This window comes from Colletotrichum tamarilloi (genome assembly GCF_030869305.1).
Source record: "Colletotrichum tamarilloi strain Tom-12 chromosome Unknown Scaffold_2.1, whole genome shotgun sequence".
NCBI classification, from domain to species: domain Eukaryota; kingdom Fungi; phylum Ascomycota; class Sordariomycetes; order Glomerellales; family Glomerellaceae; genus Colletotrichum; species Colletotrichum tamarilloi.
This window is the reverse complement of record NW_026849385.1, coordinates 1,559,917-1,584,573: the sequence shown is the minus strand read 5'-3', so window position 1 is coordinate 1,584,573 and position 24,657 is coordinate 1,559,917. Positions and strand designations below refer to the sequence as shown.

Below are 24,657 nucleotides of genomic sequence, written 5' to 3'. Positions count from 1 at the left end.
GTAATGGCTCGCTATTCACACACACACACACGCGCGTACAGGGGTTGTTCGAATCGAAGTCACCTTCCTCTAAAAGAAGAAAACACTCACCCTTCCCACGAGTGCCGTCAAAGTCCACTTTGCCATCTGGGGTATGTAGTTGACTGAAGACGGCCAGCTAGGCCGATCAGCTATCACCATTGCACAATTCCTTGTCATACCGTAAATGGACTCACAAGTGAGACATTTGCGAACTACTGAGGTTGTTGTCGTGAATAATGTATAGCGGCAACGATGCCACTCTCACCTGTCTCCTAAGCGTCAATACTCACGACAAGGACACCGAAGATTGTACGTCTCGGGCCTCGTTGCTTTCGACGGTATGCGTCTTTTGAGGAGACGGTTTGCTGGTAATGGCGGTGACACGACAGCGGCGACAAGTATATGGTGTCCCTCAGTATTCTGCTAGATCCAGACGAGGTTTTATTGCTGAAATGGTACTCTTCACAGCGGGACTGGGACAACCATCAAATTGCAAGTGAAGATGTTTTTGAAAGCAGTGCTCAAGCAGGGGCTAGGTTGTTAGACCGGGGAAGGGAGAAGGGGTTTGCGTGACTGGGACCCTTGATACCGAGGCTGTGAAGCCCATCTCTATTACTCTTGATAGATATTTCTAAAGATCCTAAACGCCGTGGGGTATCTCATAGCCATTGCCTAAACGCCATCAAAGCTCATCATCATCACTGTCGTAGATGAAAATCGGCGTCCGCTTGGGACCACCGCCGTTCTCGGCCACAACCGTCGACTTCCTCTCCGCGTCGTCTTCCTTCTTGACGTCCTCTTCTTCCGTCTCCGTGCTGCTATCATCAATCATCAGGTTCTCCTGTTTAGCCTCCACCTTGACCACAGTCCCAGGCTCATCCTTCACCTCGGCCTTAACCTCCTCCTTCACAGCCGCCTCCTCCGCCTGCGTCTCCGCCTTGACAGTCTCCTCCGCCAACAACTTGCCCTCGCGAATCTTGTAGAAGGATTCCAGGCAATTCCGCCTCTGCGCCTGCGTCCAGCTCCCGACGACCAGCGCAAACTCCGTAGCCGTCGCGAACCCGAACTCGCGCGCCATGGAGCAGAATTGCCGTCGCATGGCGTCCTCTGGCGGATTGTAAACATAAGAGAAACCCTTGAGCTTCTGCGCCTGCGCGTCAAATACCTGACTATCCGCAAACAGCGCGCTGTCGCCCTCCCCTTCGATATCGGAGCTGGCGGCCATCTCCGCCTTGCGCGAGAGCTGTTCCTCAATCTTGGACGTGCCAATCACTTCCGAGTTCTCGTGCGTGTACTCGACGCCTGCCGAAGACAGGATAGCCTGTACGGCGTCGCTCTTGGCCTGTTGATTCTTTGCTTTTTCGCCACCAGCTTTTGCGGCGAGGAAAGCTGCGAGCTGGCCCATGTCACCGTCTTCCGACGCGTCCGCCGCACCCTCTAGCTTCACCTTGCCCAGCTCCTCGCCTTCCTCCTTGGCGAGCTTCTCCATGTCGGCGGTGGTCATTGCGATACCGCTCCCGGCTTTCGCTTCGGCGATGTTGGTCTTGTTGACAATGTCGCGGATCACAAGCTGGTTCTCGCGGTACGTGAAGAGGTTCTCCAACCCAAAGATCTCACCTTTGCGCTCAGAGTCCTGCTGGACACCTTTGAAGTAGCGTCGTTCGGATGAAGCTGTGTAGCCAATGTTTGCTTGCTGCTGCTTGTAAATCTGTCTCGCGTAGACAATTTCCTCAATGGTTCCGGTAGAGACGAGCCGAAAGACGTCAACATCCCGAACTTGACCGATACGGTATGCTCGATCTTGGGCCTGGAGATCGTATGACGGATTCCAATGAGGATCGACAATGACTACCTTGTTCGCAGAAGTGATGTTCAAACCAACACCACCAGCTTTGGTCGAGATCAAGAAGACGAACTGAGTCGGGTCAGAGTTGAAGTCATCCACAGCCTTTTGTCTGTCCTCGTAACTAATCGACCCGTCCAGATATGTGACACTGTAGCTGGTGTTGTGGAAGAGATGCTGAAGAATGCGAAGCAAGCGAACGCTGTGCGAGAAGACCAATACTTTGTCGCCGCTGTCATGCCAGAACTTGAGGAGCTTCTTCAAGACCTTCCACTTGCCGCAAAATTCCGGGTTAGCCAGGTTCATGATCGCGTCTCTATTTTTGTAGAGGTATTTCCACGTGTCTGGGCAGCAAGTCTGTAGCGTGCGCATTTCTCTTTTGTGCTTGTCGTCTTGCTCGTTTCCCATAGCCGGAATCAGAAGGGTGAGGTGATTCGACAGTTTCTGCAAGGTCGTTACGCAGGGGAAGATGATGGACTGCCACCCCGTACCATCGTCAAGAGTCTTGCGACAACACCAGCCTTGCTTGTTGCCAGAGCCACATTCACATGGGTCGGACAGGGTGCGCAGAAGTTCGACTTCAGGCCTACTGATGAAGTTCTTGTACGCTTCCTGCTGCTGGTCCGTGAGAGGGCAAAAGACGACTCGGTCGCTCTTCTTGGGCAGCTGGTGAGCGATCAGTGTCTTCATTCTGCGCAAGAAGAAGCCCGGGAGCAGATTCGTGACGAGCTTCCTAGCGGTAGTTCGAGCGTCCCGCAACTGGTTCAGAGTCGCATCGTGGGATTGACCCCGTGTCAGAGGTCTGGTGATGGTGGTGTTCCATTCCGATAGTGTGCCAAAATGGCCAGGGTTGGTCCAGTTCAGGAGAGTCCACAGCTCCTCGTATTTGTTTTGGATCGCTGTACCTGTCAAGCCGATGCGACACAGCGCATTCACGTCGTTCATTGCTTTGGTGACCTCGGAGCTCCTTTCCTTCATTTGGTGACATTCGTCGGCGACAACCGCGTCCCACTTGACGGTGTTGACCAAGCTCTTGTGATTCTTGTACGTCGAATAGGTCGTTATCATGATCTCAATCCGGCCTGCTCTGGCAGCGGACAGCACGTCCTCTTTTCCCGCGCCGTGGAAAACGTCGACCTTCCACCATCCCCAGCGAGTCAACTCATTCTTCCAATTCTCAATGATGGAGCCTGGACAGATGATCAGAACGGTCGGGTACCAGCGACCGGACACATCACGGATCTTCCTGAGCCGCTTCTTGTCCCGCTCATCGGCGGTTTTGCCAAAAGCTGCCGTAAGGAACGTCGCAACCTGGACAGTCTTGCCGAGGCCCATGTCATCTCCGAGAATCCCTCCCCTCTGGTAGACGAACAGACGGTGCAGGAACCTGACACCAACGATCTGGTACTCACGCAAGTACTGCGCGATAGACGCCGGTATGATACCTGCCGAATACTCGAGCTCGACATCTTCGTACGGCCTGCAGGGCTTGATCTTGGTGCTCTCGTCGAAATGTGGACGCCGCTCGAGGTTTTCTGGTCGATCGTCTTCGGAGAATACAATGTCTGAGTAGTCCGGTGGTAGCAACAGTCCTGCTTCCTGCAGTCGCTCCCGGGTCTGGTCGAATTGTTTCCTTCGTTCTTTCAAATAGTCTGGCGCTTCCGCAACATCTAGATCGTCCTCCTCTTCGGTATCATGGATCTTGACTACGCCGTTCTTCTTGGATGGACGGTCCTTGCCCTTCGCCTTATGTTTCTTCCCCTTGCCAGTTGCGGCTCGCCGCCCCTTCTGTTTCTTGGGCTTGGGGAGCTCCAAGTCGGAATCGGCGTCCCAAACCTCCTTCTCCTCAGAATCGATGTCAACCTTTCGTTTCCCGAGGGCTTTATTGCTAGGATGTTGAGGTTCGTCTATTTCCGATACTGCCTCGCCATCTGATATTACTATCGCGTTTTCCTCGACCGGTCGGGTCATTGTGGATGCGATCGCATGAATCGCATGGCGTCATGGGTGTGAAGACAAGATGTGAGGATGGTAGGGGTTTGTGAGTGACGCGACGGGACGCGACAGACAAGGTATTAGCACCTTGGAGGAAAGTTTCCAGGTGCTACAGGCCTAGGCAGCGCTGAAGGATGTGGAGCATGCAACTGGAGATGTCACCACCTCGTTTAAACGATACTACTGTATTAGTACGTACTCTGAGAACTATATATTATAAACCGCTTCAATCATCGGTTTAGTCCACAACTCCGTGAGGGTCCGGGATTCTGGGGCGAGCGGAAGTCACCCTGCCGGCCAAGATGCCACCGAGGTTTTCGGCGAGTTTTTTCATACTCCTCGCAACTCCTGCTCTGCTCGTATGAGTTGGTGAACCATGGGTTGCGTTTCATCTGCACAGCACATCTCAGAAAGACGATCTCACTCTGGCGTCACGCCTGAAACTGAGTCTGCTTGGCTCTACGTGCCTCTGAGATGGGTAATGTCATACGAGCACGTATGCGGAGACTTCTACTCAACTGTGTCTAATATTGGCTCTGCAGTCGTCAGGATTCAATATCTGAGTTCTCTCCAGGATTGAAAAGTGCAGAGAGGATATAATCGTTTGAATCTCCCCTCAGGCACGCAAGACTTGCCATGATCCAATTGGAAGACAATTAGTTATTGGAAGTCTATGTAGAAGCCAGTCCCTTAACCTGGGACCTTGTTGCGGAAGATGACATTGTTAAATCAGCACAGCATTCTTTTCTGCACATACACTCTCCAGTTCTCAACCCATCCTTTTGCTCCATTTGGGTATCAGTGTATACAAAATCAGACATGATGGGGTATGCTTCAATGCTCCAATGCCAAATTACGCGCCAACCACCATGTGCCCAGGGTTGTGTCACTCATACCGTCTCAATGCCTTTCAAGCTTTTCGTGCTCGTATCGCCGCTCTGCGTTTCCAACTCATAGGTATCCCCTTTACTGTAGGAACCCGCACGCTCGGCACATTCCCTTCGGTACCCCGCCTCTTCCAACTGCTTTGCCGCGCTGGGGCTGCGTAATACATCCCCTTCCTCCTCATCAATATACTTGAGAACCATCGTCCCCAGCCAGTTCCCAAACCTAGCGTTATTAGGAGGCGTCCTCGGACCGCGCAGCCGATCGTAGTAGTCGCGAATATATGGGCCGCGGCGCCAAAACGCCCTTGTGAACAGCGGGCTCAGGACCGGCAAGGTGACGGTGATGAGTCCGACGGCGGTCTCGCGGAACCCCCAGCGGTTGATGTTGATGACGGACGGCGCACCGCCCAAGGTCGTGACCGCACGAACGATGGCAGTCGAAATGACAAAGACGCCGGACGAGAGCAGGATGCCGACGCCGATCTTGCGTCTAAGGGACACGCGGAGGTGCCAGAGAATCGGAACGGGGATGGAGAGGAGTGCGGCGTCGGTTAGAACGTTGAGCCATAGCAGCATCCAGAAGTTTTGTGGTCGAAATGTGCACTCTGGGCCTGGTAGAGGTCGGATTCGCCAGTTGTCGGAATAGCTATTCAAAAGTGTCAGGAAAGCGATCGCGGTTGGCATTGGGGCCACGTACGGTTGGCAGCTGAGTGTCACGGTGAGACACAGCACGACGTAGGATAATCCGCAGATCCAGAACAATGCGACAAGACTCCGTCTTCGTAGAATTCCGAGTGTTAGACGCTTGTAGAAGAATAGTACGGTGAACTTCAAGACCCCTAAGAGTTACGGGTCAGGCCGGAGTGTCAACTTGGGTGTAGGTGAAGCTTCTTACAGATGCAACCTTTGATTCATGTTAGTAATCTCGAATGATTCGAACAAGTTCCGATGCGTCAGGTAATACTTACCAGGGTACGTGTACCATGACATGAACTCCAATTTCGATCCCAGCTGAAGAACTGCAACATCGTGATCCGACAGCGACGGTACTGCATCTGAAGTAATGTCGATATTGGCCCCTGTGTAATAGCAGATTTGGACTACGTAAACATTGATGCTGTATAACACGAGATACTGTGGCGCATCAATACCAATGACAACTTTGAAAGATGTGCTCTTCCAGTAACTCACAGGTAAAGCCAAATAATCATCGCCGCGGAAGCCTCGAATCCCGACGGTACGAACACGAACTGCGAATCGTAGGAGAATTATGAAGACGCCGATGGCGTACCAGGCCTGCCAAGCAATACCCATTAGCTCCAGGCGTGTTGATTGTAGGCCGGGGAAACAAGAGGAGAGCTTACCCAGACTTCGGGCAGATAGCTGTCGTCTTTTTCCAAGTGCACATTTGGACTTGGCTCCAACATGATCTCGTGTTGATTGTGGCGAGCATCCGCATCTCGGTCGGTGGATGGTCAATTACAATCGATGGGAAAGCTGTGGTGGAGTAAAGAGGGCAGACAGACGACTCAGAGGAAGGATCCAAGGGCATCCCCCCTCACACATAAGGAAGAAAAAAGAGCTCGTTGCAGTTCCGGGTTAACCCCCTCTCCGGCGATCCCAAGCCGAATAAGACAATGAGCATGGGGGGATCTTGCGGGCGGGACAAAGAATAGCTTCCTTGCGAAGAAATCCAAATCGAGCAACGCTAATCGGAGGGCGCCCGGACAGAAACTCTATTTAGTGAGGTTGCCATTGGCACGTTGCTGCCACCAGCAAGCGATCAAAGATCCCAGGGAGCTAAGACTTGGGACGCGGCACTCGGACCTCTTCGATCTCAAATAGCAACGTGGGTGCGAGAGTCATGGTATACTGGGTATTAGGCACTCTTCTTGAGGCTGAAGGTGCAATTCGACCGAGCCCGTCGTCTGGAGATGTGACCCCCGGCTCGCCGGCTTTGTCCTTTCCGTCGTTGATCGATTGGTGATCGACTTAGTGTAGATCGGTCGGATAGACCAGTCTCCCACATCACGGACCTTTCGGGACGCCACGTGGGAATCTCCTGAGATGGTTTGCGTCCTTTCACAACAGGCTTGAACGATGACACGTTGGACTTTATTATTCTTGCATATGGGCAACTGCAGCTTCCTAGAGCTTTGAGAGAGGCGCTTTGCTTGAGCCCGATCTACCATAGACGATGGTGAAGTTCCTTTCCAGTCTGTCTTGTGTGCCAAGCTGCGGCTCATCTGAAGTTCCTGGAGTCGGTCTCCCAAATGTCTGACCACCACAGCGAGCTTGATGGCGGGAGAGAACGTCGAATGCTGCTTGGCTTCCGTCTTTCCCATAGTCTTCGTGGAGCAGCACGCCAATGAGCGCTTCTGCTACGGCCCAGAGGATGTGTCTTGCATCCCCAATGAGATTTGCTTGTGACTTTTCCATCAGGGAGGATTTGACTGCACTCCACGAGTCTACCGGTTTCCAACCATTGGGCTCTCCTACCGCATGATTTTGGGCAAAGAAAGCATCGAGGGCGTCCATGGACTCCTGTCCTCCCTTTGGATGCTTCAACGCTCGCAAGAAGTCCGTTGCGAGGACATCCGTAGTGCCCTCCCAGATCGACAGCACGCAGCAGTCACGGTATAGTCTGGCGATGTTTAGATACTCGGTCTCCTCGTTCAGCATGTACCCGACACCTCCGAGAGCCTCCATGCAACTGTACAGCAGCGGGATCGACTTCTTGCAGACATATGCCTTGCAGAGCGGTGTCAGGATGCGCAAAAGGGGCGCAATGTGCTTCTGGTCTGGCGTGATCGCAGCAAGAGCATTCGATAGTCCAGATCTGTCCGCTTGAGGATTCTCGTCTAGTCCCAAAATGTATGCCGTGAAAAACGTCAGCAGCATGAGGCCGTGATACTCCCCAGTCATCTCCGCCAAAGTCTGCATATGTAGTGGGCTTTCCGCCAGAAGCATCCGCTGACCCCTTCCTGCGCCGACTTGTCTGACTTTGGCGTACGCCCTCGCGATAGCTAGTCCTCGGCCCACGTATCCTACAGCACCTACGGCGGAGTGTATGCGCGTGAGCGTGAGAATGGTGCTGATCTCGTTGATGCCGCGGCCCTCCTGGCCCAGAAGCCACCCTCGCATGCCATCAAGCTCGAGCTCGGCCGTGGGGAGCGACTGCGTACCAGACTTGTTCTTCAGTCGTTGGATCCGGACACCGTTCAGCTCCGTTCCGGCGGCGCCCTTGGGCCGCCCCGTCATTGTGACTGCCGTGGGGTTGTGTCGCCTCATTGGTGCGAAGAAGGCACTGATGCCGCTTTGCGTCCTCGCAAGCAGGACGGTCATGGCAGAGTCGGTGGCGCTGGAAAACCACTTGAAGCCAGAAATTGACCACGGGCCTAGAGGGATGTTCTCCGCCGCGTTTGCCAGCGCCGTTTCCGAGGATGGAGTGTGCTGGGCAACTGTTTCGGTGAGGGATACATCGCTTCCGCCGGTTCGCTCCGTCATCCACTGCCCGCTAGTCCAGGCAGTTGTTGGATCCCGTGACAGGAGATGTTGAAGAGCATTCTCTAGTGCCATTCGTTGCGTTGGTTCGATGTCTCTAGATAGGTGAAGTTGCAGGAGCCGAGCGGCGCCATCTTGCATAGCCGATGGGCAGGTGACGTTCGAAGCCGAACTCCCCCATAAGTGAATCCTCAAGAACTGCACTACGCGGGCGGAGGAGCCGAGTGAGGCGTCGTACCCTGTAGCGACGATGCCCTTTCGAATGCCAAAGTCTTGCAAGCTGCGCCAGCCTTCGCCGACGACCAGCTCGGATGTTGGCCGCCCAAAGGAGTCACGGCCGCTGCCCTTTAAGTACGGCTTGTTCTTCTCCGAGTCTGTAATCCAGGAGAAGACTTGGTCGGATAGCACATCCTCGCCGAGTTGCGCAATGTCGACTTCGACACGCTCGATGATATCCTTTGGTAGGAATACTAGATAGGTTCAGAAACATGGGACGAAAAGAGTTTACTGGGTCAGTTACGTACACCTCAAGGCCCTTTGAAAGCTGGCATCATCGAAGAATTGGTTCGGCAGAACCGGGAGTTCCTGGAAAAAGCCGGTATTCGAAGTGGATGGTTTCATGGCGGCGTATCTCGGACACTAAGATCTTTGGCAAACGGTCACGGTGGTTGAGAGGCTTCAAAAACTTGAAGACTGCCTTGAAGCTCCTAAAACCTCAGGTGAACTAGGAACAGGTGTATGGCCACAGAGCCCCAGATTCAAACCCCGGATTTGGGCCATGTGAGACATCCGCGGGGCCGGTAATTTGTGGGGTTACCGAGGGACCCCACAAAGCAGAAGCCGACGATGGACCCACAAAGTGCCGAGAAAGGCTTTCCTGGCCCGAAAGCTGTCTCGGCCGAGTCTCCGCCACGATCCCGTCTCTGCGAAGCATCTCCATCCCATCTTCAATGGAAAGCCAAGCCTCCCGGCGGTCGGCTCAACAATGATCCATCAAGCTGACTTCCACTGGCAAGCTCGGCACGGACAGGGTTGGGATTTAGTCTAGTCTAGTCTAGTCAGGGGCCTGACTAATACTAGCCTAGTCTAGTCAGGGGGATGACTAATATTAGCCTAGTTTAGTCAGGGGGTTGACTAATACTAGCCTAGTTTAGTCTAGTCGACTAACTAGTCGACTAGATTAGTCATATATAATAAATAAAAAAAAACCTTAAATACTTTAAATATTTTAATTAACTATTATAAACGTAATAATAAGGGTAATAGTAAGAGTAATAATAGGGGTAATAATAAGAATAATAGTAGTAAGGATAATAATAATAATAATAATAAGCGTAATAAAGAGTAATAATAAAGAAAAAAGTTATAATATAAATAAAATAGTAAAATAAAGAAAATAGTAAAATAAAAAAAATAGTAAAATAAAGAAAATAGTAAAATAAAGAAAATAGTAAAATAAAGAAAATAGTAAAAATATTAATAAATTAAAACTAACTTAAAAACTATAAAAATAATAACTATTCCTCTTCCTCTTCTATAATATTACTATCCTCCTTATTATTTATATAAATATCCTCTAATTCTTTTAAAGTACTAACTTGCCAATACTTTAAAAGAATTAATTCAGATACAGTAGAGGGATGTAGTTTATTTCTATTTTTAGTAACAATATTACTAGAAATAGAAAAAACCCTCTCTACTAAAGCTGAAGTAGCTGGTATAGCTAAATATCTTCTAGCTATAATAGCTAAAATAGGATATTTATAGTTATTATTTTTCCAGTATAATAGTGGGTCAGCCTATTATATATATTAGTAAATAAGTATTTTAAATATTATATAAAAAAATACATACCTCTTGAGTTAAAGGGCCTTTATTAAAATAACTAATATACTCTACTTCTATATTAGTATTACTAAATATAAAAGTCGTTATTAAAATCTGAGTTATTAAAAGTAGTAGATTCTAATACTTCTTTAGTAGTATTAGACCCATACTTTTCTTCTTTAACTCTATAAAATATATAATTAGTAAAATAGTATAATAATAAGTATAATAAAATACTTATAACTCATATTCTTCTTTTAATAACTCTTTTATATCGTTTTTTATATCTTTATAATAATATAATAAACGATTTCTTTCAAAATATATAAGTTTAAATCTAGGATCTAAAATTAAACCTAATATATAAGGTTTATATATATTTAGATCAAATGGATTTAATCTTTTTAGAAAGTAATTAAATAGTTTAACTATTCCTTTAGTTAAACTATTTACTAAAATCGTATAATATATAGCCTATTAAAGTATTAGTATATAATTTAAATATTAAAATATAATAAAATAGTACTTACTAGCTCAGGTAGCTGCTCTCTTAAAGTCTTAAACTTTATAACCAAATTATTAAGTTTACTATATATAGTATATATATATAATAAACCCTTATTAAGGTTAATATATAGTTAAGATTATAAACGAGTACTAGGTTTTAAAAAAATCTCGAATATAGATTCTAAATCTTTTAAAGCCTTATACTCGCTAGTAGTAAAATAGAGCTTTTTATACTCTAAATTACTAGTATTTCTAAATATATACTTTAAAGCTGGTTTAAGCTCTAAAGTAGTAGATATCATTTTATAAGTAGAATTCTATCTAGTCTTATTATCTATAATATATTAATATAAACCCTTTATATATATATATATATATATTAATTAACTTACCTAGAGGAATAATTCTTTTATTAAAATTAAAAGGTAAAGTTTCGTCTCTTTTAGACTTTTCTATACCTTTTAACAATAATCGTTTAATCTCGCTAGTATATTTAACTATAACCGTAATTCTACAGATACGTTTAATAAGACCTATATATATAGTTAATATATATTATATAGTAATATATATAATAAAAGAATACTTATTACTAAGTAAATTCTTAGTAGTTATATCTTTATTAACTACGAGATTATTATTAATTATACTAATATTATTATTAGTATAATTTAATAATTCTTCTTCTTTAGTAGTATTAGATATATAGTCGGTTAATATATCCTATACTACTATATTAATAATATGAGCAATATATTTAATAACGTTTTTAAACTCTTTATTTAAAGCTAATTTATAATTAGCTTTAAAAAAATCTAAAAACGTATTATTATTAGATATATTATCTCTAGTAAAACTATATAAGTTAGTATAATAATATAATATAATTAAGTATAATTACTTACCTAAAGAAGTTATTAATAGTTAAGTTTGGATAAGTAGCTAAACTATCCATAACTTCTTTATATATATAAAGGCCCGTATGTGATTTAGTAAGGTCTTTAAATACTATAAATATTAGTTAGTATATATATTAAAATAGGGTTATATATAATAACTTACTAATTAGCTTATAAATAAGCTTAAAATCGCTATTAATATAGCTTATAATAATACCTAAATAAGCATCTTATGACTTAGAGGTCCATATATTAAAAACAAAGGAAAATTTTCCTAAGTTTTTAATATTTTCAGTTATTTCTAAGTTAATTAAAGAAAGAAATTTACTATACGTAATATCTAGTAAATTCCTAATCTTTTTTCTATTAATAATAGGATTTGACCTATAATATAATATTAGTAAATAATAAAGTATTATAATATAATAATAAAAAATATACCTATTATAATAGTTTAAAAGGTCTTTAAAAGAATTAGAATCTATAGTAGAAAATAGTAAGTTATTTTCTATTATAAAATCTAATATCTTTAAATAAGCCTCTTTCTTATTAAAATCGGTAATAGTACTAGTACGAGGTCTTTTATTACTAAAAAAAGACTCTCTTATAGGTACTATATTAGTTTCTATAATACGTTAATTAGTATATATAAATATATAATAATAGTAATATTACTTACTTTTTGCTCGATTTTTTTTAGAGTTTTTATTATAAGTAATATTAGGGTGAGATTGCTTATAATATCTTATAAAGTTAGAGGTTTAGAAACCTTTAACTTTAATAATCCAGTTTTTACTATACCTATAATACTAATTAGTATATTTAAATATATAATAAAAAAGTATATTTACTTACGTAGTACATTTAACTTACATTTCTCTCTCTTTTATATAATTAATAGGTAAAAGAGTTCGAGTAAATAAGTTATTTTTAAAAATATAAGCACTAGATTCGCTATTAGGCTCTAACTTATAGTCTTCTTTATTATATAAAAAGTCTATAAAGCTAGTACTAGTAGTACTACTAGTAGGAATATTACTAGTAGTAGAGATAGGGCTACTAGCCTGAAAAGAGTCTGAAATAAAAGAATCTATTATAATAATATTCTTATAAAAGAATATAATAATATAATAATAATAAAAAGAGATTAAAAGAGGTTTTTAGTATTAATTATAGTGTTTAGTAGTATAATTACTTAGTTAAGAAAAGTAAAACTAGACCTTAGGGGGTAGAGTTAAGCTCTTTTTATATTCTTCTTACTTTTCTATAAGATTCTAAAGGTTTTTATTATATTACTAATTATTAGATATAATTAATAATACTATTAATAATAAACTACTCTCTAGAATAATCTAGAATTATTTTATTATTAATTATTATTAATATTATTCTACTCAATTCTACTAGATTCTATTAGATTCTATTACAAAAGTAACTTTATTTACTTTATTACTCGCCTTATTATTAATATTACGTAAGTAAACTATATACTATATTAATCTACGATTTCTATAGATTATTATAGGTATTGATTATATAAGCAATACTACTTATATAAGCTTACGTAAGTAATAAAAAGTGTTAAAAAGTAACTAAATAAGCTAGAATTTTCTTGAGATAGAATTACGTACTACGATTACGTATTTATTTACGTATGCGCTTATTAATTATATTATAATTAATAAGTAATAGAATATTTTAGTAAGAGGTTTTTATATTTATATATAGGTATATATTTACTTACTTAGACCTTTTATTAAGTAAATAACTTTTTATATAGTAATTTAACTATATTACTCTTTTTATTATAAAAACCTCTTTTATATACGTTTATTTTTTTTATATTTATATATTCTTATTTTTATATAAATATTTACTTTTTATATTTTTTTATAAAAATATTTTATATTATTTTATTAAAATTATATATACTAAAAATTTTATTAAATTTTAAATATTTTTATTATTTTTATTTATAATAATTAGTATTATTATTAATTATAAATATATTAAATATATTTATATTATTATATAAATCTTATTATTATAAATAAAATATATAAAAAGTTTTAAAATTTTATAAAAATTTTTAAAATATTATAAAAAGTTTTAAAATTTTATAAAAAATTTTAAAATATTATAAAAAGTTTTAAAATTTTATAAAAACTTTTAAAATATTATAAAAACTTTTAAAATTTTATAAAAGTTTTTAAAATATTATAAAAACTTTTAGAATTTTATAAAAAATTTTAAAATATTATAAAAACTTTTAAAATTTTATAAAAAATTTTAAAATATTATAGAAACTTTTAAAATATTATAAAAATTTTTAAAATATTATAAAAACTTTTAAAATATTATAAAAACTTTTAAAATATAATAAAAATTATTAAAATATTTAAAAAATATATTAATAATATAATTAATTATTATTAAATATAATAATAAAAAAAGTTTTAAAATAAATATTAATTAATAATTTATAAAAATTTTTAAAAATTTAATTTAATTATATATACTTTTACTTTTTTTTTTAATTTTTTTTTTTTTAATAATAATAATAATAATAACTTTTTTAATATATATATATATATATATATATATTATTTTTTATATAAGCTTTATTAAAATAATTTTAAATTTTTAATAATTAGTTTTATAATATAATTATTAGTTATTATAAATAAATATTTAAATAGAAATTATTATTTAATTAATATTATTTTAATTAAACTTTAATAAGTACTACGTTTTAATATATATATATATATATATATATATTAATATATAGTATTTTTTAAGACTTTTTATATAATATAATACTATTTTTATTATAATTTATTATTATTTTTTTAATTTACTAAGAATATTTCTAACTAATTTAGTTAACTAATTAGTTAAATAAGTCTAACTATAGTCACTTATATAAGCGACTAATACTAGCCTAGTCTAGTCTAGTTAGGATTTTTTAGTGACTATAGTTAGACTATATTAGTTAGACTATGACTATGACTAATGACTAAGTGACTAATTTGCCAACCCTGGGCACGGAAGCTCACATCGCTAGTCTTGGACAACATTATATCCCCAATCGAACGCGTGGACGCGATCCACTCACCGCCAGATCGAGCCGACAAGCCTCAATCTCACAAACTAGGACCATCGCCGGACATGCGCTTGGCCCTACGTAACAGCGAAGAGCCAGCTCTTGCCTGCATACCGGCATTCTAGTAAGGTAGCGTCGCTTAGCGCTCCCAGAGGCCTGCATGAAGATTAGCAACGCCGGTACAACGAAACGATGCTACCAGAAGCAAGCGCAATAGTCCTGAAATCAATCACCAATGTCCGACCGGGCATCCAAAGCTAAGGCAGGAGAGATTGGTTTCATTTGCGGGTTGGGAGACAGCCCATGAGGCTTGCCGTGTGGCTGAAGCGGTGGTTGGGCGAGAACGGGGGACGCCCTACAATATTGGATGTGACTGTGACGTCACATCTCACCTTGTTCGGTGAGTCTTGATTTCTGGTCCCATCTTGGACAAAACGACACGACACGACGTTCATCAATGATCAGCCACATCTGGCCAAACATGTCGCAAGGCGCTGGCCGCGTGATGCCCCCCCCCCCCCCCCTCAAAATGGCACCTAAGCCTGCTTTCTTCCTTGCTGATCTGGGGGAGTCTGGAACCAGTTGAGCCACAGCGATCGCCACACACGTCGCAAGCCAATTCGAAGGGCGGCCTCTTGTAAGTCACATTCTAGACGATGCCGCAGTCCCGATGTTGCGCAAGTATTACTCATTCTTGTGTCTGCCAGTCCGAAGAAAGTACGGCAGAGAATGCTTCCATCAGTCGATGAAGTCACGCTGTTTGGATTCCATCCTTCCAAGAATCCCCAAGCCGCGATATGCTTCGGCCTACACGAATACTATTGTTTTCAACCGTAGTAGTTGGACCTAGTGGTCTCGGCCTTGTTAGCCTTACAATTTACTTTCCTTTGCCCAGGAAGCCGTCACATTGGCTGACGGCATTCGAAATTTCGCCAATCTTACACCAACAAGCCTAACCGCCAGCCAGAAACCCAACAGTTATCTAAAGAAATAAAAAAGCTCGACAAAGGGGCAATCACCGCGCTTCCTGCAGTGCAGGGCAAGGATCGTAAGTATTATAGCCCCGGGAAAAGGCTTGTTTCAAACTTCACGACCGGGTTGGTAGACAACCACATCCTATCAGAGTCATGCTAGCCTGACATTGTCTATTCCTCTGAGCCATTCCAGCCCCCGGTCTGATGACCTCACAAGGCTGGGCAGAGAGAGAAAGCAAAGCCAACACGGACTCCCGACAGCGTGCCACGAAGCCCAAACCCCGGTGACGTTTCTTTTCTAGCCAGTCTCGCCCTTGTTCCCTCCCTTTTCTCGCGTGTGCTACGATGCCGGTAGAGGAGGAGCCTAGGAAGTATCGTATCTTGGCAGGGACTATGCGCATGTACCGCCGCCGTCCTGCAGCAAAGGTCTCGGGACTTGTCTAGTTACACATTCTTCCTAGTCAGATAACACCTTTTTTGTTCCCCTTGCAAGATGTTGTTTGTCACAAAATGGGTAAGCCCAGCGGTTTAGTCAAAAAGTATCGGCACATCCAAGCCGTGATCCAGACGCATCTGCTGTGCTCGGCGGTGACGAGAAAGTCTGCAGACCCAGACCTCCAGGACCATGGCCTACCTATCCGTACCCAAACCTGCTTTCCCACCAGATCGTCATCCTGATGTGACTCTCTCCCTACTGGCCCGTGTCGCACAACTCTTCTTTAGCCTATCCTGAAGAGAGGTTGATAAATAGAGTAATATCATCTCATACATTTCCCTTTCACTCTGATTCTTCATCCATCCGACAACAAGATCAGCAGACTTTTCCCGTGCGACAAACCCTCCCATCATCCCAAGCCGCTCCAAATTTCTCATACCAGCTTCTAAGCTTGTAAAGGAACCGCCGTCACCAATCACAATGGCGATCGACCGTATTGTGCAGTTCGTCATCCGCGGAGCTCAGCTCGTGTTCGCAGCCATCGTGGCTGGTATCACCGGCGCCTACCTCCACGCGACCCAAAACACCTCGTCGTGGGACAATGGCCGGTACATCTACACCATCGTGGTGGCCAGCTTGTCGCTTCTCTTCGCCTTGATATGGCTCCTCCCCTTCTCGGGAAGCTTCATCCATTGGCCCATGGACATCTTCCTCAGCATCCTCTGGTTCGTCGCCTTTGGTCTGCTCGTCAACGTAAGTTCATCATACACCGCCATTGTACTAGAAGTCAAATTCCCGATCAGAGCTAACATGCCATCTCCAGCTTGTCGGTGATGGTTGCGGTCCCATCTTTGATTGGAGCAATGTCAGCCCCCGCGGTGACGCCTGCGGTCGCAACAAGGCCAACATCGCTTTCTGCTTCTTGTCCGCCATCGTCTGGCTCGCCTCTGCCCTCGTCGGTCTCTTCTGGGTCCGTCGTCGCACCGCCGTCGCCGATAGCCGCCCCGCTCACACCGGCCGCCGCCGCTGGTACCGCTCTTCGCGTGTCTAAAGGCAGCGCGTGCGTAGCTTTTCGAATGCCTACTCAACTTTGATACCCTTGGCAACTGCTGCTCCTAGGCTTGTACAAGTCAAACGAGATCAAGTGGCAAATCTCCATCGCTGCCTACTCACGGTGTCCTGTTTCCACTTCCTTGATGGATGATGGGAGGAGGAAGGAGTTGGAGGGCTCGTTACTTTTTACCCTTTCCTGTTTTGCTTTGTTTACGAACGTATGAGAGAATGGCTTGACTCTTCACTGGAAGACCTGATACCCGATAATACCCTACCTCCTGTATCATATACCTAAGTACCTTAATATCACCGAATTGTGTTCTCGCTACAAGCTGATTGGGACATGCGACTTATCTGTTCCTGTCCCTTCTGTCAAACCTGTCGAAGATGGAAACGCTACTGACATTTACGAACACCTATGATGTATACTATGATGCGTTCCTCTCTCAGCTTCACTGGTTCTACGGATTGACCCAAGCGGTATGATGGCTATAATTGCGCCCACACAATGGGATTTATACATATACTTACCCATATGATATACGTATGGGTGCCTACACGTATCACTGGTCGATACAGCCACAAGTCAAGCCACAACTTATAGAAAACACTCGGACAACCCCTGATAACCTTATTCCCAATTCAGAGTGTCTTTTCAGTCTAGCATCACCACCCGATCCGGCTGCCGACAGCCGGCGCGAGGGAAAAAAGCTCCGCGGTCTTGGCAAATAGGCGATCCGGGGCAAGTGGGGTCTCCCGTCGGGGCCGCAGCCCTAGGAAGCCCGGATGAGTGCCGCGACGTTTCGGGATGCTGACTGGCAACTGCAGCCCACTTTGAGCGCTGATGGGACGATACCTTAGTATCACAATCTCTCTGAATTCTAAGTAGATCCATAGATGAGCGTTTGAGGTTAGAATACTACTCGCGCGAAAGAGGCAAGCGAGTTGCAGCTCAAGGACGATTTTCTCCAACATTTTCTCTGCCGATCGAAGCTTGAACATTGGCGTTATTGACGCAATTTTGGCCTTCTAATACCACCTATGTAGGTCTTTTTGACGATCTCGCAGCTCAAGTATGTGGAATTGTCTCTTTTGTCTACAATAATGAGCCTGCAGCAGTGCTATCAGGTACTCAGGTAACTACGTCAAGTAATCTGCCGACGCGAGACAAGCTCCTAAAACGTGTGCAACGGCGCAGAACCGTTTGACTCTCGATGAGACCGGTCTCATTCGGCAGTCAACGGGGTTCAACACTCGTTTGGCCAGACCAGCGAGTTTATGGCGGCACATGTCAGCTATCAAAGACACTAGAGGTCTGCGCAGTAGTGCGCAAAGTTGACTCCAAGCCCTTAGATCGTGAGATGTGCGGGATCGCCACCACTACTGCCAACATTTTCGTCTCGAAAAGGCCTCAATTCAACTATGAAGGTGGGATCATCCGGCCCATGAATCTGGACCAGTTGCCGACTTCAAGCGAGCCTAGGCTGTTAGCCCATTGCCGCTCCAATGGCAGCACCACAGTGACAGCGGCCCAATCTCTAACACATGAGAGACAACACTGGTGCTAGGAGAGGTATCGGGATGTGGTGAGAGACATTTAAAACAGGCGATCGCGGACGCTAGAAGTGAGAAGACGACGAAGGCTCGTGAATGACGTAGTTTCTGGGCAAACTGGGAACGAAGGATCAGACAACGTGGGAAGACTAGGCAAAGAAGTGCCGCAGCGCCCATCTGAGGAATTCCGCAGATATACTCCCAGAGATTGGGGAAAATAGAACCGTTGGAAGCGAGATGAAGGGAAGCGGGCAAACCAGACTACCTAGCCAAGATCTCACCAACAGCGCGAAAGCCCAGCCTCGGTTACTGACCGCCTCCTGGGAGCCTGGGGTCTCTTCTCACCTCACTTATGCAAGCCGCGGCCACCGCTTTTGCCCGTTCCGAAAACAGATGTGTGCTCCGCGAAGAAGCGTTTGAGAAGAGCCCCTCGTGATCCTTGATCACTGATGGACCGTGATGGCCTTGTGGGAATCTGCGGTTCTGGACCGCTCCAGAACGAGACAGAACCACAGGCCATGGCCCGTGTCTCGGGGGGCGTGAGGCGTCAAGCAGGTTTCCCCATACTCTGTTACTCCGTGCCTCGTTCGAAACTCCCCAAGCCACTGCAGTCTGATGCTCCCGTGAGCGGGGTTGGGACGGGGGCATCGGGAACCATTGGGTCGAAAGCATTGTACCATTGGCAATTGAAATTACGTAGGATCCCGCCTCCGAAGCTCTTCCCTGACGATAAGTGAGATCTCTCTAAAATTTCACGATCCGCGATCCCAGGAGGACGGGGGACCCGCGACGTCTGAACTCATACTCTAACCCCCGCCCCAGACCGCTTTCGAGCTAGGTACGGTTGCCCGTATCACCTTTGGGCTTTAGCTTCAACTGGGATTAGACTCTCCCTCTCTCCCCGAGTTACCACGGCAGAGAGAGCTTTCGAACTTTTTGGCTCGTTTCGTAAAAACGTGTGGTTGAAGAGGAGGGGCGCCGCGCCAGACTTTGCGGGAAGACCAGCGTGTTTTTGCTTCTTTCTCACTAGCTTGGCGTCAAAAAACAGGTCACGCATACCCTAAAGGAGAAGATGACTTAATTAGTGCGGGGGTTTTCTATGCAGAAGGAGTTTTTGTTTTTTGGCAGATCACTGTAAGGAACGGCGGCAAAGTTTACGAGGCTTGAGGTGTTGTGACTGTGTGCGAGGATGGGAATTGCGCAAATATGCCTTTGGTATGACCGAATTTCCCGGCGATCTTTCACCTTGGAGGGATGTTATCACGGTTATTTCTGGAGGTTATTTCGATGAGAGGGGGCCAAAAATGTAAGGGCGGCACGGCGGCAAGGGGCGGCTGGGTTTTCTGCATCCAGGTTCCTTGTCAGGATCTTCCAACCGGGACGGGGGTTGTCATGTTGTTCGGGTCTCTGTGTTGTCACCCTAGAAACAAACAGAGAGACATGGAGGGGTAAAAGGCAGCAAGACAGACGGACAGAAAGGTCGAGCTACTTGAGCTCAGTAAGAGATGTGGTGGGAAGGACAAGTCTCCGTATGTCTCACTCTGCGTGTCTACCCACCTCCCACCACACCTCCTTTGCGCTTCCTCCGGCTCCCTTCTGGCTGTCCGATGAGAGCCGCATGGCGTAATGCCCCGCAAAGCCGCGTTGAGGCGGGGTCAAGTAAGAAGGTCAGAGCAGGTTAGGTACATGCAGGCATTCAGGCCCAGCTAGCGCCACGGGCTTTCGAAAGGATCTGAGCAGTCGATGACCGCATTTTATGGAGTAGGTGACGCCACACTACGGCACAAATCTCACAACGAAGAAACACGAAAACACGAAAAGGATCAGAGGTCACTAGCCACATCACAATCTCCCATCATCTCCGGTCTGCAGTCCGGCTGTCCAATCATCGAGCTAACGCCACACGCGGGGCCGTCCAGCCGAGCTCTTGATGCTGCGTCATTGGAGGGGGCTTCCTTTCCGTTGCCTTGGTTCTGTGGATATCACATCACATCCCTGGCCGAGGCTGGAGCCACATACATACGCTTTCGGGAACGTCAAACCTCGATCCATGTCACATCACTCCACAAGTCCACCTCCAGTTCTCAACCTCTCAGACCTCTCGCTCCCAGAGGAACACGACACGACACGAACGAGAAAGCTCGGATCACGTCTTTTCCCCTCGTATGTACAACCGCCACCACGGATTGCGTTTGCCCGGCTCTGGCCCGTAGGTACCTTCGTAGGGCCATTGAGAGGTCTGCAATGTCTCACAGCTCCCACTCAATGGCTCGTAGCTGTTGGAAAACTTGCGACTTTCTCGCCGAATAGGCTGTGAGACACGACGCGCGGCGGCGCAGTCCGTCTCTCGTTTTGTCTCCAATGCTGCGCTACCCCAGTCAGATGCCAGCTCAGCTTAGCAACTCTGTCACGCTTGGACGAAACGGAAAGACGAACAGGAGCGCCAGGCGGAACAGCTGCGTACCTAGTTTCTGATTCTCTCTGAAGCTTTCCCCTTCCTCCACCACGTGCGGTAGCGTACCTGAGCAAACGCAAAGAGACATGCTTTTCCAGGTTACAGTCGTTACTCCAGTCCGAGCCAAAATAACCACACGTCTCCAATTCTTCTCCATTTGTCTTCGCCACATTTGCTGTCCATCTCGCAGCCCTATAACGTCACCAGCCACAGATCTTCATCCCCTCTCGAACCGTCGTGGCTCCGCCGTTCCTTTGGCCTATGACGACGAATCCTTGACATGTTACGTGCTGTTGAGCTCTTGGGAGCCCTCTTTAGGAACCCTGAGTACCTCTGTACCTTCATTCTCCATTGCCAAACCGGAGATTCCTCTGAAGGAAAGTAAAAAGGCTTGACGGAAACAAGCACAGTGTCACGCCAGACAATGCTTCTGGGTCGTCATCCAGCCATGGCAAACTGGGTCTAGTTCACCGGTTCCCCATTGGCCTGGGGTGGGGGGAGGGACCCCGGTCTGCCCTCCGGAGAAGATGTACCGCACTACCGACTGATGCTAGTCCTGGGGCCCAACGCCTCACCCCGACTGGCTGACAGTTTTTGAAGCTTGTAGTCCCGAATGAGACACCTGCGTCCAAGACCTATGACGATGTATGAAGTAAGTGCCCAAGCTGTCCCTCACCTCTGCGGCCACTTTCTCCTCCAAACCAAACCCATGCCGGCACGTACTGTGTGTATGGGCATTGGCGCTGGACTGGCCTAGACAAGCAGGCAAGCAGGCACGGTGATGCAGGTTCCTTGATTGTTGTCAGTCACAGCGTAGGCGTTGCAAGGGTGGTCACAGAGAGGAGTGAGAGAAGGACCAGCCACGGGGCTTGCTTTGCTTGCTGGATCGCGATCGTAATTGTATGATCTACCATCGGAAAGGAGTTTCGAAGATGCAGCTTCTCGATGTGCCTTTAATTCTATATAACCTCCAGAACCTCTCCTCCTCAATCTTGTCTTTTCTTCTCTTCTCTCTTCATCATAACACAAGATACCCCAAAACAACCAACTCTCAAAACCAACTTACAAACAAACCACATCTTTCATAACCCATATTCGATTTCATTTTGATACCCCAAATCATCAGATAGCCCAATATGTCTTCTATTGTCAACAAGGTCAAGGACGCTCTTTCTTCGGACAAGAAGCACGAGCAGCCTGAGGGAACTCACGGTCACCATGACAGCCGCGTAGCAAACGCCGCCGACCCCCGCATCGACTCTGACCGTGACCACCGCGCCAACCCCGCTGGTACCACCGGCACTCACACCGGAACCCACACTGGCACCTCCGGCCTCACCGGTACCACCGGCACCCACACCACCGGCACCCACGGCACACACACTGGCACCACCGGTGGCCTTACCGGTTCCAACGTGACCGGCACCCACACCGGCCACACCGGCGTTGGCGGCTATGATGGCCCTGCCCCTACCACTGCTGGCCCGTAAGCTTCACCCTCTCTGTCTTATACCTTGATTCTCAATTAACACCTCCCAGTCACAAGTCAGATGCCCTGAACAAGGCCGACCCCCGTGTCGACTCTGACCACTCCAAGGACCACCACAACACTCACACCACCGGCGGCCTGACTGGCAACCCCGCTGGCGCCGGCCACCACACCACCGGTGCTCACGCCGGTACCCACGGCACTCACACCGGCACCACCGGCGGCCTTACTGGCTCCAACACTGTCACCGGTTACGATGACCCCACCGGCACTCACGGCACCCACAACTCTCGCGTCGCCAACGCGGCCGACCCTCGCATCGACTCTGACCGCGACCACCGCGGTGCCCCCGGCCACACCGGCATCGGCGGCGCTGGCGTTGGTGGTGTCGGCAGCACTGGCACTCACACCGGAACCCACACCGGCACCTCCGGTTTGACCGGCACCCACGGCACCCACGGCACTCACACCGGTACCACCGGCGGCCTGACCGGCTCCAACACTGTCACCGGCTACGATGACCCCACCGGCACTCACGGCACCCACAACTCTCGCGTCGCTAACGCTGCCGACCCTCGCATCGACTCTGACCGCGACCACCGCGGCGCTCCCGGCCACACTGGTGTCGGCGCTGGTGTTGGATCTACCGGCACCCACACCGGCACTCACACCACCGGCACCCACACTGGTGCTCACACCGGTGCCCACACTGGTGTCGGCCACACTGGCGTCGGTGCCAACACCCACAGCGCCACCACCGGTCCCGCCCCCGGCACCGCTGGCCCCCACAAGAGCGACTTCCTGAACAAGGCCGACCCCAGAGTCGACTCCGATCTTGATGGCAGCAAGACCATCGGTGGCAATAAGTAAGCGATTTGCATACAACTAGCGCAAGAGCACGATCCCGGATGATGGGTGGCTGACGAAACGCGCCCCAGGACTGGAACTTCCGGAACGACTGGTCACGCAAAGGACCCTACCGACGCTGCTCAGGTTCCTCCCTCCGTGCTTGCTAAGCACATTGGTGAGCCCGAGACTGCGCACGGCGGTGTTCACGGAGACCACGGAAGACGGAACTCGATTCCTTCCCACCAAGAGACTCACCGCGGATTGTAAAGGGGGATGTTGAATGCGGAGGATTGAATTGAATGATACCTAGTACAGCTGTACCATAGCGATATGACTTAATGAAACTATCATTGCTGAAAACTTTGGACTTTGAGTGGTGATTGCGATCAGTGAAAAGCATTAGCCGTCTCAGGGTTGTTGATGCCGTCGCAACATCCCATACAATCCGTCGCAACATCCCATACAATCGATATCGATACTCTATCAAGTTAAGTGAATGTGAATATTTAACCTTCGGTTTAGGGCTTAATAGGTATACAGTAGATTGCCACATACGACCCTTCCTTTCACTTTCGCATTCATCGGTTTCGATTCGTCTCTGCTCTTTTTTCCCTTTCCGTTCCGTCTCTAATCCCTTCACTCAGTGTTCCCTCACCCTTAAAAAGTCCGTGTTCAGCTTTCCAAATCACGCAGCAACAAGCCACCAGTCTATGCCTCCTCGATGGGTCCTTCTATGCGATCCCTTCCTCAACTGCCTGAGACAGGCGATGTGAGGTTAAGTACAAGTGTCCAAAGAAACGTAAGAATCGGATTGGAACCTATTGGCCCTGTACTTCAGTTCTATATTCGCCAACGAATACTTTGCAGAAAGTTGCCGGCGGTGGCAAACTCTTCTTGGTTTTTTCCCCCTGTTTTAATGGAAGACTAATCTGATTTTTCTACGAACCCCTTCTTCATGAATTTGCGCGAGGACGCGCCAGCACAAAAGAAGGGGGGGGGGGGGCGGCAACTGTTAGCCAGGGCCCACGACGGGCTACCTTTATAACTGATCGTCTTTCGCTCTCCTGGCATATTAATGATCATCAGAGCTCAGTATGCCCATTCAGTCCGAGACCGCAACTTACCAGTGGCCTCAAGTCAACATCAGGCGGGCCAAGGCCCTGATGGCGAGCAGAGCAAACCCCGCCATATGTGGCTGCGCCCACGAATATAGTATATCTCAAGACATTCAAGCCGTCAGGCAATAGGAGTATAACCT

General features: G+C 46.1%; 5 protein-coding genes across 5 annotated transcripts; 2 read left to right on the top strand and 3 right to left on the bottom strand.

Annotated features, from left to right (window-relative positions):
* Positions 1–703: 703 nt before the first annotated feature.
* On the bottom strand, positions 704–3,835 carry CTAM01_01160 (SNF2 super family protein; the record flags this gene model as incomplete). Its single annotated transcript, XM_060517202.1, has 1 exon — positions 704–3,835. One exon carries the CDS (start codon positions 3,833–3,835, stop codon positions 704–706), a length of 3,132 nt encoding a protein of 1,043 aa, XP_060388664.1.
* A 914-nt stretch (positions 3,836–4,749) lies between these two features.
* CTAM01_01159 (uncharacterized protein) lies at positions 4,750–6,173 on the bottom strand (the record flags this gene model as incomplete). Its single annotated transcript, XM_060517201.1, has 4 exons — positions 4,750–5,392; positions 5,444–5,585; positions 5,715–6,042; positions 6,111–6,173. 4 exons carry the CDS (start codon positions 6,171–6,173, stop codon positions 4,750–4,752), a joined length of 1,176 nt encoding a protein of 391 aa, XP_060388663.1.
* Positions 6,174–6,894: 721 nt separating this feature from the next.
* On the bottom strand, positions 6,895–8,871 carry CTAM01_01158 (uncharacterized protein; the record flags this gene model as incomplete). Its single annotated transcript, XM_060517200.1, has 2 exons — positions 6,895–8,720; positions 8,775–8,871. The coding sequence occupies 2 exons, from the start codon at positions 8,869–8,871 to the stop codon at positions 6,895–6,897; spliced, it is 1,923 nt and encodes a 640-aa protein (XP_060388662.1).
* Positions 8,872–16,479: 7,608 nt separating this feature from the next.
* Positions 16,480–17,050, top strand: CTAM01_01157 (uncharacterized protein; the record flags this gene model as incomplete). Its single annotated transcript, XM_060517199.1, has 2 exons — positions 16,480–16,752; positions 16,823–17,050. 2 exons carry the CDS (start codon positions 16,480–16,482, stop codon positions 17,048–17,050), a joined length of 501 nt encoding a protein of 166 aa, XP_060388661.1.
* A 5,147-nt stretch (positions 17,051–22,197) lies between these two features.
* CTAM01_01156 (uncharacterized protein) lies at positions 22,198–23,666 on the top strand (the record flags this gene model as incomplete). Its single annotated transcript, XM_060517198.1, has 3 exons — positions 22,198–22,547; positions 22,601–23,416; positions 23,489–23,666. The coding sequence occupies 3 exons, from the start codon at positions 22,198–22,200 to the stop codon at positions 23,664–23,666; spliced, it is 1,344 nt and encodes a 447-aa protein (XP_060388660.1).
* Between the last annotated feature and the right edge of the window lie 991 nt (positions 23,667–24,657).